Below are 23,040 nucleotides of genomic sequence, written 5' to 3'. Positions count from 1 at the left end.
AATACAAAACATTTTACATGGAATATCGAAAGAGTTGAAGGAATAAAAGATTAGAGGATTTTGATAGTTTTCGTGAAGCCTAGTTAAGCCAATTGAGGTACAGGCACTGAGGGTTTTTGCTAATTATATTGTTTTGCTTGAATAAAGATCTGCACCGCGCATCTCTCTCTAGTTATTTATATTTGGGTTTTGATCGATAAGGGCCGGTTTTTTATTTTTTTTTTGGCTCATAACAGAAGGTCCACGGATAAAGTTTTGTTTTCTATACATCCTTTCTAGTCTGTCTTTTATTGTACCAGTTTTAGATCTTGGAACCGTTCTCTGAATTAAGCATCTCTCAATTTTAATTCATACTTAATTGAGTACTTCTTCTAATCATAACGGCGCTGTAAGAAAATCTTTGGGCATTTACTTTCGATTTTCTTTAAAGACATAGAAAAATGGCTCCTGGTAATAAAAATATACATTCCTTCGCAGCTGGTAAGACTGTTTCCGGGCCAATTGTTCCAGATAAATTCCATCAGTTCCTGAAAAGTTCTTCCAAAATGGGCTACCTTGATGAAGCAGACTTTATTGAACGTGTCAGGTCATCTCAAGGGAAATTTAATGGGTTGTTACAATGGTGTTCGAATTTGTCTTTGAATGAGTGGAGAAAGAACCATTTAGAAATCAACGAAAAGGGTAGTTTGACTCATGCAGTTAATGAAACGGATGTAAAGAGTTTACAGAACACCATGGATGACTTTACTGATTCCATTGATTTACCGTCTTCTAGCCACCCGATCATTAACCACTTGCAGAATTGTGAACTTCAGCTCATTCATCAGGATAATGGAGATTCCACCTCTCCAATTATTGAAGTACAGACTAGTTCCAATTCTATATATTTGAAAGCCAATTCGAAGTCTCTTTTCTTTGATCTTTTCTCCAGCTTAGTATTTTGGAAGAGTTTGAAATCCAATGATGTCTTCAATAAGACTAATGTCATCCAACCAATTTTCCATAAACCTGAGGATCCAATTAGTATTATTTTATGTCAATGTCATGTGTTTGGTCCTATACCAAAGAATAAACATGTTCAACTATCAACATATTTGCCCAAGCCTTCCAATGGGGAGTCAGATGACTATGGCTGGTTTGCTGCGATGGGTGTCTTAAAGACGGATGGTATCCTAGATTTGTTGATTCAGAGCGATGGATCCCTAATCTATTCTATTGATGTGACAAAATTCTTGCGCTCGGAAATTCATATTGTGGACTCATCCATCTTTCAATCCGACAAATACCTCTTTATGGGTATCCTTCCGCAACTCCGCAAACAATTGCAAATTTCTTCTAATGAGAGCTGCTTCGCTGACAATTCTCGCTCATCAACTAAAAGCAGGAAACTATCACAATACTTATATTTGAGGTTGCCATTGCGAATCGATTTGGAAGACTGGTTTGTTGCTCTTAACTCATTTGCAATGCCTGATGTTCTGAGTTTAATAGGCACGGATAAGTCTAATGAACTTCGAATCTCCAATAGATTCAAAATATCGATCTTAGAAGCGGACTTGAGAGATTTGGAGATTGAAAAGCCACGTCTATACGCTGAAATAAACCTCTGGGATAAAGCTGTGGCGAGGACAGCCGTTGTTCCATCCTCTACGTCTCCGTTCTGGAGAGAGGAATTTAATTTCAATTTTAGCGTAAGGACAAACATAATAAAGATAATTATTAAATGCTCCGTGGAGGATAATTCATACTCCAATAAAGATTCAATTATTGGTGAAATTCAAATAACACAAGAAATGATAAATGATCCTAATCTTAATAAAGAAACAAGATTGCCTGTATTTTCATATACCAACAAAAACTTTCAGATCGGTACTATATGCATCAAAACTATATCAAGCTTAAATTTCGTTCTTCAACCGGTCAACTTCACCAAGTTTGAGCAAGTGTTGTCAAAAGTATCACTTCCGAAAATATGTGATTATATGCACGATAGCAAGATATCAGCAGATCTTAAGCTGGAAGATATTTCTTTGGTATTTTTAGATATATTTCAGGCGATTAATCGTGAAGATGATTGGTTTCAGGCACTTATTGATAGAGAATTTCAAGGCCTTGACAAAAGCATTACAATGAGTAATTCTAATCACCAATCTTCAAATCATATTTACAATACATTATTCAGAGGTAACTCTATTCTAACAAAAACTATGGAGACATATTGTTACAGGGTTGGACAAGAATACCTGGATAAATGTATTGGCACTGTAATCAGGCAACTAGTAGAAGAGGACGAGTCGTATGAAATTGACCCCAACAGAATCAAAGAATCAGAACTAACGGAGAAAGAAAAAATCATTGAAACTAATTTCCAAAAGCTTCTCTCATTGGCCGAAAGAACTTGGAAGTTAATCTTCGAGACTTCCAATGATCTCCCACAGGGCATCAAAACACAATTGAAGTGTTTCAGGAAGAAATTAGAAATCATAGAACCCGATGAAAAGATTTCTTCAAAATCGTTGCTAAACTGCATTTCGGGGTTTCTATTTTTGAGATTTTTCTGTCCTGTTATTTTAAACCCAAAGATTTTCAACTTTGTTGAACATCATCCCGGTGAGAATGCCAGACGATCATTGACTCTATTAGCGAAAGTTGTGATGAATTTATCTACATTAACGGAATTTGGGTCTAAAGAACCATGGATGAAAAGAATGAATTCATTCATAGATGACCACAAGGGACAATTATTAGATTATTTGGACAAAATTACCGAAAAGAAGCTCGACTTTGCTCCTAAAAAATTGAAATTGAGTAGCAGTCTGACTAGGCCAAAACTTGAATTAAGTCAAGATATTCTGAAGAACTTGCCAGCTAATCCTTTCTTAATTGATAAATATTTGAGAGAAACAGAACTAATCAATATATTTGCAACATCAGAGGAAAGTAAATCTTCGAAAACTGTAAGAAGTGTCAGTATGGAACACATGTTCAAAATTGTTCAAGATAAACCAACCGAAAAAAGTGAATTTAGTATCGGCGGGCTAGAATTCGAAAAAATGAGCGAAAATAACACCGAAGTTTTTGGTGAAGAGCTCCTCAGCTTACTGAAAAGTGAAGAGGATAGCGATGGTAATAAGGCTAACGTTCATTCTCTCCAATCTACTCCTTCTAATAATGGTGATTTACTGAACCAGCTCGAACAGGAGTCAGTGTTATTATTCAACAAAATTAGGCAACTTGTCAAAGTTTTAGATGACTATGAATATCCTAATGAGATTATCTTGGGGAAATCAGAATATGCATCTTTTCTTGCTAATAGTCTATACTATGACAAAGAAAAGAAGGTGTATCTAGACTTTCAAAATCTTTATGCCTTGAAGGACGGGTATACAAAATTATTTAAGTCCAACAGCACAGCGGAAAGCTTTTTTGTCTCTTCAGAAAAGAAAGACCAGCTCATTCATCATAATTCCACCGATGAAGCCGTGAATAGAACAAGCAAGTTTTCAATGTTTGGCAAAAGTCCGGCCGATCTCAAGCAAAAATCAGAAAGCAAGCTTGCCAGATGGTTCAAAAAGGGTTAATTCCCCTGCATGTTTGTTATTGCCAATCTGATCAACCTTGGACTCTGCAAAACAGCTTTTCTTTACATTAACCCTTGTAATATTATTTAATTAATGGATTGATACGCGTTCATGTTCAATTGATGTCCAAACTCTTGAGTATGTTTAACGTTGATTCTTCATCAATGGTTTGATACTTTGAGCCCACTCCATTGTACTTCCTTAAGCCATTGGATAAACTTCCATCAAAATTGACCGCGTCTTTATCGTATTGGTTAACAGGATGCGTAGCACTTAAGCGCGATTGTGTATCAAAAGACTGTCCATTCCAATATTGTTGGTTCAATAACGAAGACAAGTCCGTGTTTGGAATAAAAGATTTTTCAACGACGTTTTGGCCACCGAATGAGACCAAACTTTGAGTGTCAAAGTCTCTCTGACCAGCATATTGTGTATAACTACTGTTGTTGGATGGGGCTTTCCTGGGTGCCCTAGAAGGTTTCGTCAATTGGACTGTGCAGAGTTGTAAATTATCCAAAAACCCTTCAACAAGACAACCCTTTTCTCTGAAATGAAGTAGTAGATGACTCCATAAGCTATTGCGAGATAGTGCCCTTGGGTTACCCAATATTATTAGACCGTATTTAGCACGAGTCAACGCAACATTTAGACGACGTGGGTCACTCAAGAAACCAATGGTGTTTCTCTCATTGGCACGGACACAAGACAAAATAATATAGTCTTTTTCTCTACCTTGGAAAGCATCTACTGATGCCACTTCAACGCCCATGTACAATGATTTTTCCATCGAACCATTCATTTGCATATATTGTACAACATATGCTCTCTGCCCCTCATAAGGAGTTATAACACCAATCTGTTCTGGTTTGACACCATCTTTGAATAGTCTTGTAATGATCTTTTCACAGTTCATGGCTTCAATTCTGTTCAAGTAGGAAGTACCATTGCCTGAGATCTCTTCACGACCATAGTTAGCCCAAAACATCATAGGGATAGTATGAATTGGCCATGGAAAGGTAGATCTTGCAATAGTACGTTGCTCGATGGTGACACCATTCTGTAAACTACCTTCGTAGAACATGTTGCTTGGGAATTCGCTTAATTGTGGATTCATTCTATATTGGACTTCCAATCTAATAGGAATGTGACCCAAGGAAATTAATCTTTCAAACAAAGATTGTTTCAAACCAGCGTCACCAGCTTTTCTATCTAAAATGACAGGACCAAGTTGCTGATGATCACCAACTAGAACAACTTGTTTGGCTCCCTTGACGATAGGGATCAAACATTCAGGTTCTGACGCTTGAGTACTTTCATCGATCAATACTGTGCGGAACTTATAGTCCAATCTTTTATCACCAGCGCCGACGCAAGTACAGCAAATAACATCAGCTTTTTGAATGATGGTAGCTTCTGATTTTCTCACTAACTTCACAAATTTCGTGGTATCCGATGAGGAAAGTTCCCCTGTTTTTTCCTTAAGATTGAGAAGTTTTTTGAGTTTACCTTCTGCAGACCTGCTGACCAAGTTATGCAATGCTAACTCGGACACTGAGCTCTCCACATCTTCTCTACTTTTAGCAGTTAATCGTACTACCTTTAAACCCATACTGTGCAACTTGGCAGCAAGATGATCCACTGCAACGTTAGATGGTGCACAAACTAAAACACGCTGTTTGTGGATTTTAGACAAATGATAAACAATGGTAGCTGAAGTGACGGTTTTACCGGTACCAGGAGGTCCCTGGATCAATGATAAAGGTCTTTGTAAAACATGCTTCACAGCATTACTTTGAGATTGGTTTAACTCGGTGAAGTGAGGCACAAAAATGCTTTTGGGTAATTCTACATCAAATTCCACATCTGGAACCTCTTGGCCCAATATCTTATAATACAAGAACCCTGATAATGATTTTTTGGTGACAGCAAATTTTCTTAACGCTTCTTGCATTCTAATATAAGAAGTTCCCCTCCATACAAAAACTGCTGTAAATCCTGTAGTACAATTAGTTGGTGGAGTTTTTTGACTTGGTTTCAATTCAAGAGTAAATTCATCTTTGAAACTGTTTGGTAGCTGGATGATGAAACCTTTTCCTGTCCAATCTGCATGTTGTGGACCACTATACTTTAAAATCATCTCATCACCAACGGCAACTTTTAATTCGTTAGATTCGAATGTGGATAATGCAAAAGTAGCTAGATGTCTGTTGTTCAATGCTAAATCCCATGTGACAGAGATGTGTTCTAAGGCCTGTGATTCCTTTAATTGCTTATCATAATCTGCTTCTAACTGAATCAAAGGACCAAATGATCTTTGGTACTGATAAGCATCAGTGTATCTCATCAAAGTCGGAGGAATATCTTCATCTTGTTCGACCATATCAATATCCATAATTGTAGCGTTTTTGTTTGATTTCCATCTTGCTTCCAATTTCGTAATTTGAGATGGAGTAATCATCCTGGCCTTCAACTGATCTTCTTCACTTGGTTCTTCTGCCACCCAAGATAGCATCTTCCTTTCTTCAATAAGTGGTTGCCAGTTATCTGTATCCCAATTAACATTCTTCATTTTAGCACAAGGCAATCTGCACAACAAGACCACAACAGCCTCACTCTTAGCCGGAACAAAACCAAGAACAAACACATTAGTACGTCCACAATTGTAGCATTCCAAAGTAGTATCTCCTAGCTCTGAGTCTGGATGTAATGAAACTGAAGAATGATGGGATAAAACTAAATGGTTCACAATATGGGAACTATTAGTACCATTTTTCGAATTACAAAACCATTTGCTGCAAATGTTACACTTGACAACACATGAAGTATTATCAATACCACAATATGCACAAGCATGTTCCGCAATAGGATCTGTATTAGCAGCAGTGCCGTGGAACTCAGAGTATTCCTCGTCCAGCATCTCATCAGTATCGTAGAAAAAGTTTTTGTCGTCATCGTCTCTCAAAGAAACAGATTCGTTTGAGTCCGAATCTGAATCAAACGGTTCATTTGGCAAACGCATCGTCATAAGGAAACTTGATTCTAATTGTACTGAGATAATAAAGGCACCAGTCGTGTACAATCTACTTCAAAGAATAGCTTTGAACAGAATAGATCGAACTAACCAAAAAAAAAAGTTCGCAAGAAATGAGTCAGAGTCACAAATCAAAATATGTTACTCAGCACATTGATAGATGCTCAATTTACAGAACTTCTTGAAAATACAGATAAAGTGATATAGGAAATAATAACTGTTGAAGCATATTATGATTAAATACTTTTATGTATGGAAGTTGATGCATTTTCTGATGAGATGTGAGATGAGATGTGAAGTACACAAACTGAAAAAAAAAAAAAAGAATCAGCAAATGCATGCAAAAGTCGGGTAATTAAATAGTGATTAGGTGACAGTCTATGTCCTATTACGTTTATATATTTGATGCATGAGGGTATACTGATGATTATGATTGGGGTAACTGAGGGTGGTTGAAGACTGGGGTTGTGAATTTTATTATGAGAAACTCTCTGATAAAGCCTGTTCAATGAAAGACTTTCTTCTTTTTCTTGCGTCCAAAAATGGTGGTGGATGTGAAGATGAATATTGGTTAATTGATTGAGTTCCTGACGGTATTTCTGGTATGGTTCTATTAGTGTAGGTGTTTGGATTGGCAATTGTGCTATTTGAACTTTGAGGTGAAGTTCGTAATGACATTTTTGCCAACGATGAAGAGACGGTGTCTTCTGTTCCATGAGTTGAAGCTTCGTCTGACAATTGTTTTGACTTATCAAAGAAGGATTCCGTCGCTGAATCCAATTCAGAACTTACGTATCTCTCCAAGCTGTATAAGTGTGTTGGAATGGCATTTGTAGATAAGCTAATGGACGATCTTGATCCATTGGAAGATTTAGGATCTATTGCGCCCTCGTCAGTGATATTAGTTGGGGATCCAAAAGAGAGACTGTTATTATTTATGGTATTGTTTGTATCTAGACATCCAACAGAAGAAGCAATGCTCTGTCTTGTGGGTTGTTTAGACAATGGAATGACTATACTGTTTGTCCTTGAGACTGGGTTTGAATCTAGCGAGAAACTGTATCCATTGTAAGAAGCGGACGATTTCGATCTAGGTTTCCTTAGCCCGTGGCAGTTCGAACATACCACACAACCACACTTTGATGGTGATCCAATTTTCCCCTTCAAAGAAGTATCTCCACGCATCATATTCGAACGGAATGGGTTCCCTCCAAGCTCTACCTCCTGAAACTCTTCTTCATTATCACTGGGAATCTTATAGTACAGCGTTTCCTCCTGCAATGGATTCAATTCATACAGTGAATCTTCTGCACGACTGTGTATCTCGAGTGGTTCTTGATCATCATTGTAAAAAGTAGAGCAAAAGGGGTCCTGCACTGATCTCTCAAATATGGAGCCTCTTTCATTGGGACAACCACAATGGCACACTAAAGGCTTTACTCCTTCATCTGATTCCAGACGTTCATCCAACATGGAAAAAGGATTGATAAACTGATATTAACAACTAAGGCAATCTTGGTAACTGCTTACTCGTGAGGTGTATATATGGGCATAGACACTACAATAACCCAAAGGTCGTTAAGATACTATCATAGCATATACTTTACCCATATATATATATATTAATGCACATATATCGTTATTCGATAATAAGAATATATCGGTAGGTGTGAAGGGGTAAAGTTTCAAAAAAATGCGCGCTGAACACGCATAAAGGTTTAAAGTGTATTTTACAACCCGTTCAAACTTCGAGACTGAGATAAAGTATACAGCCACTTTGGATTGAGTGTCAATTTAATCGGGCCCACAGTCTTATGAGAAAGAAACAATTTCCTTTCCCAATCCCTCTTCTACCCTAGATACAACCCTAAAAATACCGGCGTCATACTATATAGCACTACGCTGAGATAAAGCCACTGATAAAATTCTATTACAAGACCACTGGCAGTATCCGCCTATGCATTATACTACGCTAAGCTTGCGAAGAACCAAGATTGGATTTCTGTAAATGGGAAAACCATGTCACGAAGTCGTGAGATACGAGCCTCCCATTACCTATTCAAAATCAGAGGTTATTCATGGAAGTCAGCCCTCCGAGATATCACACATGTTCTAGTTCGTCACCAGACTGGAAAAGTCTGTTGCCGGCACTGCCTGGGAACGGGAAATATAGAGAGCAAAGAGATTTGAAGGAAGGGTTTTGCTATCCCTAGGATGATTCGCAAGAACGGATCACGCTATGTTTGGGCAAGGTGACACAAAAAAAAGCCATAGGGATAGTTTGCAGGGTGCACGGGAGTTCCGTTTCCATGGATTATGTAAGTGCTTCGGTGCGTGGACCTCGAAGTCTTATGCGGATGCAGGACGTTACTTTAGTACAGGAATATTCGTGTTCCGTGATTTAGTTTTTTTTTTTTTTCTCTAGAACAATTGGTTTCCTGTACGAGCCGGGCTTTCTGCATGTCGTTTTCCATCCTTGATCTCTCCACTTTGGTTTTTGTGGAGAATTAGTGGAGAGACATTCAAGAGAAAAAGGACGTGTGACATTCGGAGGGGAAAATGAAAAAGTATCCCAACTGACAATCTATATACAATGGATCCGTGTTGTGCCCTGCCAGACTTTACTGTTAGCTTAGGTGCTTTATTCGTCATAGTGGCCTTAGAGGTAATGTTTCTTCGTCTTTGTTGTTCAACGGCGTTGTACGGGCATCTATAGCCCGCCACTTTATGGAAGTAATGCAGAATGTTAGGGCAGAAACCTCTATAACTTTAATCAAGGCCACAACAGCATGAACGCAGATGGTTTCTTCATCTAGTTTTCTGTCTGGGTTTGACGACATCTCCATTATTTTTTCACACTTAGTATTTGGAATCCCTTTTCCACTCTGAAGATCATCAAGTAAAACACGAAGTCAGATATCTGGCATCAATTTTCTGATTCCACTTAATCCGCTAGAACAAGCCGCCAGTACCAATAATACGTAGTAGCCAAGTTTAACGGCCTGATCGTGAGGGAAAAAGGAGGGGCTTGATTTTCTGGTTGCTAATCGGTTTGTCTATTTGATATATGATTTACTTGGTTTCGTTATACATGTGCGTTGATCCAGTCGATCATGTCTTTAAACGATTCTTGGAAAACGGAATCCACTTCTATTGATAATAATGAATGTTTTGCATCGTTATAAATCTTTACAGTCTTGTCCTCGACCTGAGGTATCCTTTCATTGACGAACTTTTCGGATGAATCCGGGTCGTTGATAGTGTCGGCCTTCCCATGCATTATCAATAGTGGGCTTTTAAATGTCTTTGCAACATATGGGTCATTCACCAACTTCTTGCCTCTTTCTAGCATATCGTAGATTTGTTTGAAAGAACCCGTTAACTTTAGCTTAGGGTCTGTTCTTAACAACTCCTTGTAATCTTCATCGCTTGTAATCCCGTCCACATTCAATGCTGTATCGATCGTGAACCTCGGCAACACGCTTGCTAGTGCAGGTGCCAGGCAACGCAGAATGAAATTGGGTCTTGAGTTAGGATGCAATTCAATCAAAGGGCCTGTCGTAATGATTCCTGCGATTTTATCCTTGTACTTACCATTACACCCGTAGTTCAATGCGATTCCGCCACCCATGGAATGGCCAAAAAGGAACAATTTGCGATCTACGGGTTCACACTCTTTCAAGTTCATCTCGATGAAATGGTTTAAATCAGCAAAAGTGGCAACTTCATCGGTTTTCCCCCTCTCCTTTCCTGGGGAGGTATCACCAGATCCTCTTTGATCGAACATAAAACTTTCAACACCATTCAAAGCTAAATTATCCATAAGTTTGTAATAAATCTTGTAGTATTCACAGAATCCATGTACAATCAAAACTCTGCACTTTGTAATAACTTGTTCGTCTTCTACATCAGTGGTGTTAGTGTGAGTGTTACGCTCGTGCTTCTTAAGGCTGGAAGGCCATTTCATGTAGGTGAAGGTTGCATCGTTGAATTCTTCTTTCTGAAGTGTTGGAATTTCTGTTTTGACCTCGCTTTCGTATGGAAAAGACATCGCTAACTATATTATTGGTTTTAGGTGGTAGATTTTATTCGAGTCTATTCATTCAATGCTACAAAAAGATAACCATGATTTTAATGTTGTTTATTATCTTATGCCGAAGATCATGTGATCATCGTACTTCGTTACATGCGGCTACAAACTTTAAGGAAAGGGTTAACAAAAACAAAATAGCATACTGCGTCATACCTTCTTCCTCTTCAGCTTCACTCCAAGTGGATTCTTTTTTTTCTTTAATGCTAATTTCGTCGGTACCACAGTAATTCTGTTACTTGCATCTTGACCGGCGTCCTGACCGTTCTCATCGTCTGGTTTAACAACATGATCATGAAAAGCTTGTTCTGCAATCATATCATCTAAAGTGTCCTGATCTTCTTGTTTGCGCTTTCTTGAGTGATTGTATTCTTCTAGTTTCTCTATTCTTATTTGTTCTCTTTCGGCGATTTTTTCCAATTCAACATCGTCCTCCTGTTCTCGTTGTAATTTGGCTAGTTTTTCCTCTATAATCTCCATTCTATCTCTGCCATCATCTTGTCCTTTCTCGTTTTCCAACTCTTGCTCTCTCTCTAATCTTTCCAACATCTGTTCTAAAGTCTCATTCTCCGGGATCTCCTTATTGGGTTCCGACCCATTTTTATCAGCGGTACTGATAAAATTCTTAACTCCGCCTACATCCATTGTATAATCTCCAGTCTGTGGATTAGTCTTGAAAGAAATAACATTGTTACAACTTGGACATCGTATCTCAAAACGATATAAACGGATCTTGTCTAAGTACTTCTCAGGTAAGGTTTCCTTCTTTGCATTAAATTTCCTGCTCTTCGGTATGAAGTCATTACATTTCAGACACCGCATGCTAAATGGAGTCATCAATCTAATAGTGATGGTATCCTTGTTCATCGTTTTAAGCCGTTTGGAGAGCTTTCTGGCCTCTCGCTCAGCCTTCACCGGATCATAGTCTGGTGGGTAGTATTTGTTTGTTGATTTACGCTCGGACATGATTGTCTATGGAGACGCTATAGGCGTTTAGGATGCTTGATCTCTGTATTCGCACTTCTGATAAGCTTATTACCAATGTGCGATGAGATTCAAATGCTAGACAAATTCACACAGCTATGAGACAACTTAAGTTCGCCACCGTATGACATGATCTCGAAGACCGAAAACTAGAAAATTAATTCACTATGGGGAAGTTTGGACTACCTTAAACTTTATTCATTAAAATCTTAGGAAATCGTTCAGGACTAATCTTCTAAAGTAGTATGGTATTGTTTTAATTATAGCTTTTTCAGTATATCTGAAATAGTAAATATTAATGAAGATGCATATATAGACGAATTGAAAAAAGGTACTAACGACGTGGGGATATGAAAGCATTAGGAATGAACGTTAATAATCGTGGTATTGTAAAGTGATGAAGGAACTGAAACAATGAAGTTTGCATTATTTTTCGGTTTGAAGAGAAATCTTCAAGCTGCAAATGTGAAAGTAAATACTCAAAAGATGGATTCTTTTATAGTATCTGTTAACCTATTACAACAATAGAGCAGCGATGGCGGCGATACCAGCACCGGCACCGAAGGTGACCTTGCCAGCGTTGTTGCCGGATTCAGTCTTGATCCAGACGGATTGAGTACCAGTGGTAGCTTGAATTTGGCCATCACCGATTTGAGAGACTGGGGCAACAGTTTGGACGACGTTAGAATCCTTTGATGTGGTTTCTGGAGCAATGGTAGTGGTTTCTGGGGCAGCTGAGGAAGTTTCTGGGGCAGCTGAGGAAGTTTCAGAACTACTTTCTGGAGCAGCTGAGGAAGAGGAAGAGGAACCGTCAGCAGAGAAGTCTGGGACAACTTGGCCGTCAGAACCTCTAGCAGAGATAGCAACAGGCAAGCTGTCACTGCTTTCACTCTTAGTAGCAACCTTGTATGAGCTGTCTTCTAAGACACCGTAGAAGCCGTTTTTGTCAGCGTAAGCCAAATAACCGCTCTTGATGGAGAAACCCGTGGAAGCAGTAGATTCATCAGAAGAAGCAGTTAGGTAACCATCGTCGCCAACAACAGCGTAAGTGTTGTCAGTGAACTTCAATTTACCATCATCAGTGATTACACCAGACAAAGAGTCGCCACTACCGAAGTATAAAGCACCGTCTTTACTGTAGACACCAGCATATTGCAAAGCAGAACCGGATCTGATGGTGACTAGACCGAATTGCTCAGAATCAGCAACAATCAATTTAGCGAAAGACAATAGAGCAACGGAAAAGGCAGTAGAGAATCTCATTTTCAAATTTGAAAGGTTATGTTTGTAGTTATAGTCAGTTAACAAAAGTTTTTGTTATTGGATGTCTGAGGTTGGATGGTAATAATATAATTGGGTAAAGAGAACAAGAGAAGGAGATATTGACATTAAAAGTTGCCATGATTGACGCTATTATATACAAAAAAAAATACCAACCGTTGGAAGAAAATGTACATAAAAGAATATGAAAACTTTGACTTTACACAGTGTGAATGCGGTCGTTTCAGGAATGAACAAGACAAGCAAAACCGAATAGGGTTCCAAATAGGGTTCTAAACTTCTGTCTATTCTTTTGTCCAAATACTGAACCCAAACACTAGCACAAAAACACTATGTTACTAAGTATAGCTCTTCCATCACGCAGACTGCCGTTTTAAGGTTAGATACATTAGGTTTGGAAACGTCCAAAAATAACACTAGGTGCAAAGATGGAACTGTAAGTGCCTCATCTTATTACAAGATTTCTGGCTACCAAGCTGTGTCTTTCCATTCTTTCGATGGATGCTAAAAATTGCGTAATACGAAAAAACACTCGTGGAAGAAATACCAAAAAAAATTGAGGAATTGGGATCGGTTAATGAAGAACGTAAACAAACAGAAGAATTCCGCTACGTATCATTCTCAAACTGTGTTGTCAAATGTAAAATACGAACCCTATTGCCAGTGTTTTTTCTGCTGAAACCACTGTAACGTCAGTACCATTCCTGTTTTCACTCTATTTTTTTAACATTCCCTTTTCAATGTGTTTTTCCTTTTTCTTTGCGAGCATAAACGATAGGGTTTTCTGAGAAAACCCCATTGGTGAATTTCCAAAAGACGTCATCCTGTCATGTAGTTTTCTTTGGCTTTGTTTCTTTTGCTCGGCAGGGTTTCGAAACTCTATAAGACGGAAATAGAAGCACGTGTACGTCGGTTCAGAAGGATGCCATTTTGGAGCCTGCAAAGCTCAGAAACTCCAGTAGCTGGAAAGGTAAACAAAAAAAAAAGGCACAAGAAGGACCAGATCGACACAATAACCGCATACTGCTGGGGTTAGCAAAACGGAAAACGAGAAGCGATTTGGGAAATTGTTTGAAAATACGGGAATATGCGATGTACCTTAGTGTAGATGGAAGGTGTTCATCTGTTTGCTGTTTGAGACAGGAAGTCTCCAGTAGACTTTTTTCCTCAGCTACATACCTGCACTACTCAGTTTGTGAGTGTTCTTCTTCCAAGAAAGACCAGTTCAGCAGTAACTTTTAGTTCTAGATTTGCGAAAAGCCTGACAGATTAGGAAGGGTTTAATACCGCCAAGAGTTTAAATGTTGCTGGGACCACACCATTTTTTGGTACCTTTTTCTCCTCGTTTAACCTCATTTGCGAAGTGTTGGGGGAAACATTTGCCTTATTGGTACAGAAAAGAATTCAGTAACATGTATTGTTTTGGTTAAGCCGTGGGTGGTTTTATATTTGGAGCTCTTTCCATTCTTAGTGTGTTGATCTTTTTTTTTATTGTTACTGGCGGCCAGAATTTGAAGTTGATGCTTCGAATGACGGAGAAATGGTTGATGGAAAAAAAGGAAAAATGAGGGGGGTAAAAAGAAAGCCCTGTGGGGGGCTCGAACCCCCAACCTTGTGATTAAGAGTCACACGCGCTACCGATTGCGCCAACAAGGCAGAATTGATGTCTGGTGGAGTCCTTTGCTGACTCACATCAGAGACGGTCGTCATGTGATAATAATAATAATAATAATTCATCATTCTTCTCTTTTTTCTCACGTGACTTGCGAGGAATATCAAACGGACGTGGTGAAAAAGAAAAGAAAGAACTTTTGCAAAAATTGAAATATCAGCTTTTGAAAATTTTCAGCTCATCTCATCTCATCTATATCTAGATTCTTTATTCACTACAGTCTAATTGACAAGCAACAACATTCAATTAACTAAAATACTCTCTCTTCTAAGCTTGAATTCCATTGTTTCGAGGATAGCTTGATTTTATCTTCAAACAGCATTTTCGATTACTTCAAACCGAAAACCATTGTGCCTTTTTTCACTGTTCTGACCTAATATACGTTATCTGCTCTATCATAAAACCGGTGGCTAATATTCGCAGGATTCATAGGAAGCGGGACAGTGCTAATAATAATACCATTAAGATATATCAGCTGTTACCATGTCTTCGGTTATTCTTCCTCCACAAGCTCCAGTTGAGCGTTTGAACAGAACTGCTAGTTTCAGGACTTTGGAAAGAGAATCAAGATTTATTAATCCTCCAAAGGATAAATCTGCATACCCATTCCTAGCGGACGCTGTACAGCCACACATTGGCTCCTTCAATGCATTGACTGAGGGACCTGATGGTGGTTTGTTAAACCTAGGGGCAAAAGATATTGGATCCAAAGTTATTTTCGATGGTAAGGGATCGGACACTAACCCAAACTACTTGGGTAACAAATTATCTTTGAGTATTGAACAGGTGTCTATTTCTAAACCAACTTCTAACGATGGTGTTTCTTCTGCAGTAGAACGCAAGGTTTTCCCATCTGAATCCAGACAGAGATTGACTTCATACAGAGGGAAAATTTTGCTGAAGTTGAAATGGTCGGTCAATGATGGTGAAGAAACTTTTACTGAAGTAAGAGACTGTGGTGGTTTGCCAATCATGCTTCAGTCCAATAGATGTCATTTGAACAAGATGTCTCCATACGAATTAGTCGAACATAGGGAAGAATCTGATGAATTTGGTGGTTACTTCATTGTTAATGGTATCGAAAAATTGATCAGAATGTTAATTGTGCAACGTAGAAACCATCCAATGGCTATCATTAGACCTTCATTTGCTAACAGAGGTGCCTCCTACTCCCAATATGGTATTCAGATTAGATCCGTTAGACCAGATCAAACATCTCAAACTAACGTCTTGCATTATTTAAACGATGGTCAAGTTACCTTCAGGTTCTCTTGGAGGAAAAATGAATATTTAATTCCAGTGGTAATGATCTTAAGAGCACTATGCGATACCAATGATAGAGAGATTTTTGATCACGTTGTCGGTGGAGACACCTCTAATTCTTTCTTGACAGATCGTCTTGAATTGTTACTACGTGGCTTCAAGAAGAGATACCCAACTCTACAAAACCGTAAACAAACTTTGCAATATTTGGGTGACAAATTCCGTGTTGTATTCCAAGCCTCTCCCGATATGACCGATCTGCAAGTCGGCCAGGAACTTTTAAACCGTATTGTTTTAGTTCACCTTGGTGAAAACAACAAAGACAAATTCAACATGCTATTATTCATGATCAGAAAACTCTATTCGTTGGTTGCTGGTGAATGTTCCCCAGATAATCCTGATGCAGCTCAACATCAAGAAATTCTATTAGGTGGGTTCTTGTATGGTATGATTGTCAAGGAAAAAATTGAAGAATACCTACAAAACATCAGGTTACAAATTCAAACAGACATAAATCGTGGGTTAGCTATCAACTTTAAGGATCAAAAATATATGAACAAGGTGCTTATGAGAGTCAATGAAAACATTGGGTCAAAATTACAGTATTTCTTATCTACTGGTAATTTGGTTTCTCAATCTGGTCTAGATTTGCAGCAAGTTTCTGGTTACACTGTTGTGGCAGAAAAGATTAACTTTTACCGTTTCATTTCTCATTTCCGAATGGTGCATAGAGGTTCCTTCTTTGCTCAATTAAAGACTACTACCGTTAGAAAGTTGTTACCGGAATCCTGGGGTTTCTTCTGTCCGGTGCATACTCCAGATGGTTCTCCTTGTGGTTTATTGAACCATCTTTCGCATAAATGTAAAATTTCTACTGAACAATCAGATGTTTCAAAGATACCTTCCATCTTGTACTCTCTTGGTGTCACTCCAGCTGCACACGTCATTGCTGCTGGTCCTTCCATGTGTTGCGTTCAGTTAGATGGTAAGATTATCGGTTGGTGTTCTCACGAACAGGGTAAGGTCGTTGCTGACACTTTGAGATTCTGGAAAGTGGAAGGCAAGACTCCGGGTTTGCCTGTAGACTTGGAAGTTGGATATGTTCCACCTACCACTAGTGGTCAATACCCCGGTCTTTTCCTCTTTGGTGGTCATTCTAGAATGATGCGTCCGGTGCGTTATCTTCCATTAGATAAGGAAGATATTGTGGGTCCATTTGAACAAGTATATATGAATATTGCTGTGACTCCGGAAGAAATCGAAAATAACGTTCATTCCCACGTTGAGTTCTCTCCAACAAACATTCTTTCTATCTTGGCTAACCTAACACCATTCTCTGATTTCAATCAATCTCCAAGAAATATGTACCAATGTCAAATGGGTAAACAAACCATGGGTACTCCTGGTGTGGCTCTATGCCATCGTTCTGATAACAAATTATACAGGTTGCAAACCGGTCAGACACCAATTGTTAAGGCTAACCTCTACGATGATTATGGTATGGATAACTTCCCTAACGGTACCAATGCAGTGGTTGCGGTTATTTCTTACACTGGTTACGATATGGATGATGCAATGATTATCAACAAATCGGCTGATGAAAGAGGTTTTGGATATGGTACAATGTATAAGGTGGAAAAGGTCAATTTGTCTATGAACAGAAGCCGTGGTGATCCAATTACCCAGCATTTCGGATTCGGTACAGACGAGTGGCCCAAGGAATGGCTTGAAAAGCTTGACGACGATGGTTTACCACTGATAGGTACCTACGTTGAAGAAGGTGATCCAATTTGTGCATACTTTGATGACACCTTGAATAAAACGAAGATCAAAACTTACCACTCTTCTGAACCTGCATATATCGAGGAAGTTAAATTAATTGGTGACGAATCTTCAAAATTCCAAGAACTGCAAGCAATTACCATTAAATACCGTATCAGAAGAACTCCTCAAATCGGTGACAAATTCTCTTCCAGACACGGTCAAAAGGGTGTCTGTTCTAGAAAATGGCCAACTATTGACATGCCGTTCAGTGAAACAGGTATTCAACCAGATGTCATTATTAATCCTCATGCTTTCCCATCTCGTATGACAATTGGTATGTTTGTCGAATCTCTTGCTGGTAAAGCAGGTGCATTGCATGGTATTGCTCAAGATTCTACTCCATGGACTTTCAACGAGAGTGACACCCCCGCTGACTACTTCGGTGATCAACTAGCAAAAGCAGGTTACAACTACCACGGTAACGAACCAATGTACTCCGGTGCAACTGGTGAAGAACTTAGAGCGGATATCTACATTGGTGTTGTTTACTATCAAAGATTGCGTCACATGGTTAACGATAAGTTCCAAGTGCGTTCCACTGGTCCTGTCAACAGTCTAACGATGCAACCTGTCAAGGGTAGAAAGAGACACGGTGGTATTCGTGTAGGTGAAATGGAAAGAGATGCATTAATCGGTCATGGTACCTCATTCCTATTGCAAGATCGTCTACTGAACTGTTCAGATTACACACAAACAGCTGTTTGTCGTGACTGTGGTGCTATCTTAACCACACAATCTAGTGTACCAAAGATTGGATCAATCTCGACTGTACGCTGTCGTCGTTGTGCCCTCAAGTTTGACGAAGCAAAGAGATTAATTACAAAATACGAATCTGGAAGTGAACCTGTTCACATCGCTGATTCCGAAATCTGGGAAGACGGTCAAGGTAATAAATTTGTCGGTGGTGGAAATACGACCACGGTTGCCATTCCGTTCGTGTTGAAATACTTAGATTCTGAATTAGCAGCAATGGGTATTAGACTACGCTACAATGTTGAACCAAAGTAGGCAACAAAAGACTTCCAACATATAATATGTACTATAGTAGACTGTTCATAGATAGCATTGATGAATAAACATTATAAATAATTGTTTATGTCCACTCTTTTCTAGATGAACTGAAACTCCAATTGTGAATCATCAACGGAGTACTCATGTCGTTTGAATTTTTTTATTCTTTAAGAAGCAATAGTCAAATTTACATAATATAAATATTCAAATGAAGGTATGTTAAGAGGTATAAAAGTTAGAATGTAGCCCATAAAAAATTTTAATGATTGAAATAGCAAGAGGGTGTAAATGATTATTATACCAATTACGATAAGCACCGAGGATGTCACTATGCTAAACGAAATGAAATATAGGAGTGCAATTGAATCTGTTGGTGATACTGGTATTTCCAGTCACGTGTTGTTGTTTCAAGATCTTTGGTATCTGATGAATCCATAGTGTTTATTAGCTATATATCTAGTAGTGTATGTTGATGCACCTGGCGATCTGGCATGACCGTGTTGATGGTCCTTGTTCAGATCTAATGCCTCCTTATATAATAACTCAGATTGGTTAATGATGTTTCAACTAGAAACAATCCTTATGTATCATCTTGATACTTAACCGCCTATTACATTGGTAGTTACCCGATCATGGTTTATGATCCGTTTCAACAGAATCTTCGATGGGGAGGGGCGTACATAACAGTGAAACAGAAATCGTCCGCGATAGTTTAATGGTTAGAATTCGCGCTTGTCGCGTGCGAGATCGGGGTTCAATTCCCCGTCGCGGAGAATTTTTATTTTTAACATTTTTTGTATTCTTTTACTATGGAAAGAACTTCTCGACATTGGAGATCAAAAAATTAATATCCTATGTGTGTTGCTCAGCTCATCACAGCGCTAAAGATATTGATGTTAACTGACTCAACAACTCAGGGTCAGCTGATTCATTCATTAACCACATGATTTCAAGATATCCTCTTTGGCTTCTATGATAGCGGAATTGTCAAATAATGGAGGAGATCGTAATCGAAGATGACGCAACAATAAGGTCTTATTTCGTTACGCAGTCATCCAAATATGTTCTTTATACGAGGCTATGCAACACTAAGAGTTCCAAAAATATTGGTGAACTAATCCTATATAATTTCAAAGAGAAGAAAACCACACAATTGGATATAATAATTCCTATTAGTGAGTCAAACTTTGATTTTGAGTTGAATTATTTATCGATAGTGGATGTGCCTAAGATTTCATTCAAACAAGAGAACGCAAAAGTTACTAAAGTTTCCTGGATTGCATTTAATACAGGCGATAGTATTTGTATCATATCATTCGATGATGTATCGACCTGCGAAATTGTTACTCATAAGTGGTTTATAGAAAATGCGAGAGACTGCATCACATCGTTCAACTGCAAAGCAGATAATAATGGGAATATTAGAATTTTATATTCAACAAAATTGGGCAATTTGACTTATGTCAAGTTCAATACTATGTTCAAGAGATGGTCTTTGATTAAGAAATTTGATGATTTTGCTTCTGATTCCCTATCATTTGTATCCTTTGGCTACTCAGGACTTCAAGCTAAATGGGAAGATAGAATCGGGGATATTGATAATGCCTTGGTATCAGGTTTCGACAATAATCTAAGGTTTTTAGTTAGACAAAAGGGGATCGACTTCAGAGTTGAGAATGAAACTCTATACTCCACATTTAAAACTAATAACGTTTTAACTTGTGCAGATTATCAGATTGTCAAAAGCAGAAGTCCGACATCTTTCACAGCGATCTGTTGTGGAAACGTCACTAACTTGGGATGCACAGTGTACAAAAGGTCAAATAGAGGTGAATGGGTTTTCTTGGCCTTCCTTGATAAAATTATTGATAAAGAGGAGACTATATCAACCGTCAACTGCCAAGTTGTCTTGGGTCTCCAAGAGAGTGAAGTAGTCATATATAGTGGAAGTGAAAACGGAAAACTCTATGAATGGACATTCAATTGGAAGGAAAATATTATCATTAAAGAGGACGTTCACATTGTTGGTGGTAAGGAAGACGTTATCCACAAATTAATGTGCATCAATGGTTCTGTCTACTATCTCGTTAATTCCGAACGAATCGGTCGCATTACATAAACTTCAATACGTAAGGATTTCCAGCATTAAATTAATTAAAACCCATTAAAAATTTCATCAATTTGTTTCACCACATCGATGTGCACTATTTCACCTTTAGAGTTTACTAAGGAACCCTTCTTATACATCTCTGGTTCGTTATTATAGTTAATCCCACATTCTGAGAACAAAATTTCCTGCTTATCACTGGACAACGTTCCACAAAGCTTTTGTTCTGATTCTTGAGGTGTTAGACCGCACTTTATGATCAAGTACCAGAAGACTGTATTGTACAAGTTATTGATATGTGTATCAACAAATCTCCACGAAAGATAATCTTTTACCACAGTGAGGTTTGGATAACAAACACAACGGGAATCAAAGTATGGCAAATGTTTATGATGTAGGACGACATCGGGGAAAAATAGGTTCCAAAGAGAGACATAATTAGCTGTGAACAACGATACGAACAGGGTACTGATCTTATCACGTCTTCTATTAAAAAGTTTTGTATCTCTCTTCAAAATGAATGAGTATTCATCGCTTTCACCATACGCACAAATCATTTCTTGTTTATACTGCATGAACACATTTTTAGCAGCAGCGTTCATTAGTTTCAATGCCCTCTCATCATTTGGTTTAGCGAAATTATAGTATTTTGAGAATTCATGGAATTTCTTCCCATCAACTCTTACCACTATGTATGTATCCGGAAGCAACGCATCATGCACTTCAAATTGCCTTACGTATTCAAATCTTGACTTTGCCATCTATAGATCAAATAGCGTCCTGACACAGATTAGTGCTTTCTTAAGTGTTTCACTATTCTCAACCGAGATGAAGTGAGTAAGAGAAACTGAAATGTCCAACTGCTCAAATCATAAAAGATCCTAAGTTTGAATCAAACGAGGAAAAATCGCGTGCTACAGATATTCAAAAGTCTATTAAAACTAAGTACAAACAAGATCCATTTGATCAAATACTAATATCCCTCACTCAAGACTTACAGCAACTATCTATGTATTATTTTATTTACATCTTGTGAAGTTTACCCAGCTTTTAATACCGATGAGATGACATGAAATAAGCTGCGAACATTATTTTCGCTTTCGCCTCGATCTAATGCAAAGAAAGGTTTTAAAAAATTGCTTTGTTGAAAATACACACGGAACAATCAAATATTATAAGGGTTTAAAAACTTGGAAGATGGATAGCTTGTTTCCAGACCTGCTGAAGCTCTTCCGTTTATTGCAATTGCCATTTATTTATCTGAGCAAATAGTTTGCAATACTTTTGTTTGGAAATTGTTGGTACTAGCTGTTTTATTCACGGAAATAAAAGAGACACAATGAAAGTTATCCGTAAGAAGGATTCCAAGGTTGATATCAAAGCCAAGCAAAGGGCAATTTGGATTGTTGGTCATTATTTGACTCTAGTTTTAGGAGCATTATATGTTTTGTATGCTTTCAAACACAATTTAACTGTTTACAAGAGAAGATCATGGAAGACTCTGTTTTTGTTAGCAAAGCGTAACGTTCACAAGGTCACCTGGAAGAATAGCACTTGGAGCCAATATTTGATCAGTTGGTACCCAAATTTATGCTATCAAGGGTCATTGCTCGGTGTTTTCATGTCTTATGGTGTTACTGACTATCAAAAATGGTCTAATACTTCACCCTCATTTTATGACTTGTTAAGCTCAGAGAATTCCCAAGGCATTATGATGGCTAGCCTTTGGATGGTCAGTAGAAGATCATCGTTCAAACTATTCCCATTGATGATTGTGAGTTATTTACATATTTCGAAGAAGGACGAGGTTAAAAATACCGAAATTTCTGAGATCACTTTGAAGAACGCCAAGCTTTTACATTTGATGGCATATTCTGAATTGATTGTTATTTTAACTTTAGCAGTCAACACATTGCTTTTCAAGGAAGCGATTTCAGGGTTTGTTCTACTATTCACAATTGCTATCTTCTGGTTGAGATTAAACTTCTCTCCTTACACGCAAGCAACTTTATTGAAATTGTTGTTAAAAGTTGACAAGAAGGTTCCTGAAAGTCAGAAAGAGAAATGGAATTTCATTAAGGGCTTCCTATACAACAGAATGAAGGAAAGAGAACAGGCTTTACAGAGATTCAAAATTGATACATGAATTGGAAGAAAAGAAGCTCAATTTAACGTTTCAAGTATACCATTCTTTTC

General features: G+C 38.2%; 10 protein-coding genes and 2 non-coding genes across 12 annotated transcripts; 5 read left to right on the top strand and 7 right to left on the bottom strand.

Moving 5' to 3' along the window:
* Positions 1–440: 440 nt before the first annotated feature.
* Positions 441–3,581, top strand: BUD2 (GTPase-activating protein BUD2; the record flags this gene model as incomplete). The annotated part of the gene is made up of 1 exon (XM_451822.1): positions 441–3,581. The coding sequence occupies one exon, from the start codon at positions 441–443 to the stop codon at positions 3,579–3,581; it is 3,141 nt and encodes a 1,046-aa protein (XP_451822.1).
* Positions 3,582–3,696: 115 nt separating this feature from the next.
* Positions 3,697–6,606, bottom strand: NAM7 (ATP-dependent RNA helicase NAM7; the record flags this gene model as incomplete). Its single annotated transcript, XM_451821.1, has 1 exon — positions 3,697–6,606. The coding sequence occupies one exon, from the start codon at positions 6,604–6,606 to the stop codon at positions 3,697–3,699; it is 2,910 nt and encodes a 969-aa protein (XP_451821.1).
* A 483-nt stretch (positions 6,607–7,089) lies between these two features.
* Positions 7,090–8,085, bottom strand: MBR1 (Mbr1p; the record flags this gene model as incomplete). The annotated part of the gene is made up of 1 exon (XM_451820.1): positions 7,090–8,085. The coding sequence occupies one exon, from the start codon at positions 8,083–8,085 to the stop codon at positions 7,090–7,092; it is 996 nt and encodes a 331-aa protein (XP_451820.1).
* A 1,612-nt stretch (positions 8,086–9,697) lies between these two features.
* On the bottom strand, positions 9,698–10,663 carry YJU3 (acylglycerol lipase; the record flags this gene model as incomplete). Its single annotated transcript, XM_451819.1, has 1 exon — positions 9,698–10,663. The coding sequence occupies one exon, from the start codon at positions 10,661–10,663 to the stop codon at positions 9,698–9,700; it is 966 nt and encodes a 321-aa protein (XP_451819.1).
* Positions 10,664–10,852: 189 nt separating this feature from the next.
* Positions 10,853–11,668, bottom strand: YJU2 (mRNA splicing protein YJU2; the record flags this gene model as incomplete). The annotated part of the gene is made up of 1 exon (XM_451818.1): positions 10,853–11,668. One exon carries the CDS (start codon positions 11,666–11,668, stop codon positions 10,853–10,855), a length of 816 nt encoding a protein of 271 aa, XP_451818.1.
* Positions 11,669–12,202: 534 nt separating this feature from the next.
* Positions 12,203–12,949, bottom strand: CWP1 (Cwp1p; the record flags this gene model as incomplete). The annotated part of the gene is made up of 1 exon (XM_451817.1): positions 12,203–12,949. One exon carries the CDS (start codon positions 12,947–12,949, stop codon positions 12,203–12,205), a length of 747 nt encoding a protein of 248 aa, XP_451817.1.
* Positions 12,950–14,550: 1,601 nt separating this feature from the next.
* Positions 14,551–14,623, bottom strand: KLLA0_B06325r. Its single transcript has one exon. It is a non-coding gene; the product is annotated as a tRNA-Lys (tRNA).
* Positions 14,624–15,122: 499 nt separating this feature from the next.
* On the top strand, positions 15,123–18,734 carry RPA135 (DNA-directed RNA polymerase I core subunit RPA135; the record flags this gene model as incomplete). The annotated part of the gene is made up of 1 exon (XM_451816.1): positions 15,123–18,734. The coding sequence occupies one exon, from the start codon at positions 15,123–15,125 to the stop codon at positions 18,732–18,734; it is 3,612 nt and encodes a 1,203-aa protein (XP_451816.1).
* A 704-nt stretch (positions 18,735–19,438) lies between these two features.
* Positions 19,439–19,510, top strand: KLLA0_B06281r. The gene has a single exon. It is a non-coding gene; the product is annotated as a tRNA-Asp (tRNA).
* Positions 19,511–19,731: 221 nt separating this feature from the next.
* On the top strand, positions 19,732–20,856 carry KLLA0_B06259g (uncharacterized protein; the record flags this gene model as incomplete). The annotated part of the gene is made up of 1 exon (XM_451815.1): positions 19,732–20,856. The coding sequence occupies one exon, from the start codon at positions 19,732–19,734 to the stop codon at positions 20,854–20,856; it is 1,125 nt and encodes a 374-aa protein (XP_451815.1).
* A 35-nt stretch (positions 20,857–20,891) lies between these two features.
* On the bottom strand, positions 20,892–21,605 carry THG1 (tRNA guanylyltransferase; the record flags this gene model as incomplete). The annotated part of the gene is made up of 1 exon (XM_451814.1): positions 20,892–21,605. The coding sequence occupies one exon, from the start codon at positions 21,603–21,605 to the stop codon at positions 20,892–20,894; it is 714 nt and encodes a 237-aa protein (XP_451814.1).
* A 578-nt stretch (positions 21,606–22,183) lies between these two features.
* Positions 22,184–22,990, top strand: KLLA0_B06215g (uncharacterized protein; the record flags this gene model as incomplete). Its single annotated transcript, XM_451813.1, has 1 exon — positions 22,184–22,990. The coding sequence occupies one exon, from the start codon at positions 22,184–22,186 to the stop codon at positions 22,988–22,990; it is 807 nt and encodes a 268-aa protein (XP_451813.1).
* Positions 22,991–23,040: the final 50 nt, after the last annotated feature.

Source organism: Kluyveromyces lactis (assembly GCF_000002515.2).
Source record: "Kluyveromyces lactis strain NRRL Y-1140 chromosome B complete sequence".
NCBI classification, from domain to species: domain Eukaryota; kingdom Fungi; phylum Ascomycota; class Saccharomycetes; order Saccharomycetales; family Saccharomycetaceae; genus Kluyveromyces; species Kluyveromyces lactis.
Note: the sequence above shows the minus strand (reverse complement) of the source record. Positions and strands in the feature narration are given on the sequence as shown.